Source organism: Microcebus murinus, chromosome X (genome assembly GCF_040939455.1).
Source record: "Microcebus murinus isolate Inina chromosome X, M.murinus_Inina_mat1.0, whole genome shotgun sequence".
Classification (NCBI taxonomy): Eukaryota; Metazoa; Chordata; class Mammalia; order Primates; family Cheirogaleidae; genus Microcebus; species Microcebus murinus.
The window spans coordinates 67,148,434-67,150,426 of NC_134136.1; the positions used below are offsets into that span (position 1 = coordinate 67,148,434).

Sequence of the window (1,993 nt, forward strand, 5' to 3'; positions counted from 1 at the left end):
CTACTGAGGTGGCCGCAGTAGCGGCGGCGGGGAGGCCGCGGCGCCCTGGGGGGGCCGTAGGAGCGCACCGCTCGGCCGGAAGGGGGCAGCGCGGCAGCGCCGGCGGCTTCGGGGTTATCTCTGCGGTCGCGAAGGCAGCTACCGCGGCGTTGTCCGGGGCCGGGCGGGCGGGGCGGGGCGAGGCGGGGCGTGCACCCGGGCCGTGGGCGGCGCGCGCCGTAGCAGTTGGCCTCACGGCCCCATAGCCCGCGCGCTCGCCCGCCCGCCGGCGCACGAGGAGGAGGCGGCGGCTGCAGAAGGAGGAGGGGAGCTCGGAGCAGGAGGTGAGGTGGAGAAGGAGGAGGCGGCGGCGCGCGGCCTGGAGGAGAAGGATGGAGGAGCAGGCAAGGGAGGGCGAGGCCGAGGTCGCGGAGCACTGGTTCTCCAAGTGGGAGCGCCAGTGCCTGGCCGAGGCCGAGCAGGAAGAGCAGCTGCTCCCCGAGCTGCAAGAGGAGGCGGCTGCTGAGGCGGCGGGGCTCAAGAGCGAGCAGCAAAGGCTGTGGCACCTCTTCCAGATCTCGGCCACCGCCGTGGCCCAGCTCTACAAGGATTCTGGGTGCCAACAGCCAGGACTCTCCATGTGGGACCCCTTCCAGAACGCGGCCATGGCCGTGACCAGCCTCTACAAGGAGAGCGGGGATGCCCACCAACGAAGTTTTGACCTGGGCATCCAGGTTGGCTACCAGCGTCGCATCAAAGATGTGCTGGAGTGGGTGAAGAAGGGCCGGAGCACCATTCGTCGTGAAGACCTGATTAGCTTTCTGTGCGGCAAAGTACCCCCTGCTCCTCCCCCGCCACGCGCTCCCAGAACGCCCCCGAAGCCGCCTGCTGGGGCACCTAGCCAAGCTGTGGCCACTGAGTCCAGCTCATCGGTGGACGTCGACCTGCAGCCCTTCCACGAGGCCATCGCCCTGCACGGCCTCAACGGTGCCATGGCCAACATCAGCGTGCGATCAGGCGCCCCCGGTTCCCCTCCTCAAGACGGCAGCGTCGCCAGCAGTGGGCGCCGAAAAAGTAGCTTCTTCGAGGACGACTTGAACCCCTTCGAATCAGAAGAACTGGCCCTCTGCGTGGACAGTGGGGGGAACCGTAAGCGCACTTCGGCCCAGTGCACTGATGTTACCACAGACTCTCCAACCCACAAGCGCAACCGAATGGTCTAAACTGCCTCGTTGGTCACCAGTGGCCATGTTGTTTGAGAGCTAACTTGCCCATCAACATGCTTGTCCAAAGGATACTGGAGACCATCTTTCTTCCTTCTCTAAATTAAACAAAGATTTCTATCAAATTTGCCATAAAGAAACTTTAAAAGTATTCCAGAAGAGGCCTCGTATGACTCTGACTTTCCAAAAATTATAATCCTAGCAGAGAACATCAAACGTCATATACTAGTTAGCGAGAGCATTTAAAGCAAAAGTATCTGGTCAAGGCGGGAGCCCGGTTTATCTTGTTCACAGTTATATTCCTTAGCACCTAGCACAGTTTCTGGTGCTCAATAAATGTTTGTTGAATGAATAAATTTGGCCTTATTTAAAGTTCTTAAAGGGAAAGGACATAGCAAGTATTTACTTGGTTATGGAGTACTTTTATCCTTGCTTGGTTGGTTGTTAGCTTTAACGGTCTTTGACAATTCTATTTAATTGTATAGAACTGGACATCTTGGTGAAATCTGGAGTCTTCCATTCTTACTCCATTGTTCCATGTACCTAATTTCTAGAAAGAAACTGTGAAAGTAATACATAGTAGGCTGTGATTTTTTATTTTGAAAAATAGATGATTTTGGTGATTATGTGATGGTGTAAAAAGGTGCTATTATGGTTGGGCAGGTAATACTTGCATTGAGTCAATCAGTGCTCTTTTTAGGAAAGCTAATCCAACACTTGAGATCCTGATAAAATAAGATAGTGGCTTAGTAGTGCTCCTTCTTTAAGGAATGTAAAAAGTTCCTTTTTCT

At 55.4% G+C, this 1,993-nt stretch overlaps 1 protein-coding gene across 1 annotated transcript; it reads left to right on the forward strand.

Annotated features, from left to right (window-relative positions):
* Positions 1–340: 340 nt before the first annotated feature.
* On the forward strand, positions 341–1,554 carry HAPSTR2 (HUWE1 associated protein modifying stress responses 2). Its single transcript, XM_012782488.2, has one exon. The coding sequence runs from the start codon at positions 372–374 to the stop codon at positions 1,200–1,202; it is 831 nt and encodes a 276-aa protein (XP_012637942.1). The 5' UTR covers positions 341–371; the 3' UTR covers positions 1,203–1,554.
* The last annotated feature ends 439 nt before the right edge of the window (positions 1,555–1,993 follow it).

Coding starts and splice junctions, on each gene's coding strand:
- HAPSTR2 (XM_012782488.2), top strand. CDS start 372: ATGGAGGAGCAGGCAAGGGAGGGCGAGGCCGAGGTCGCGGAGCACTGG.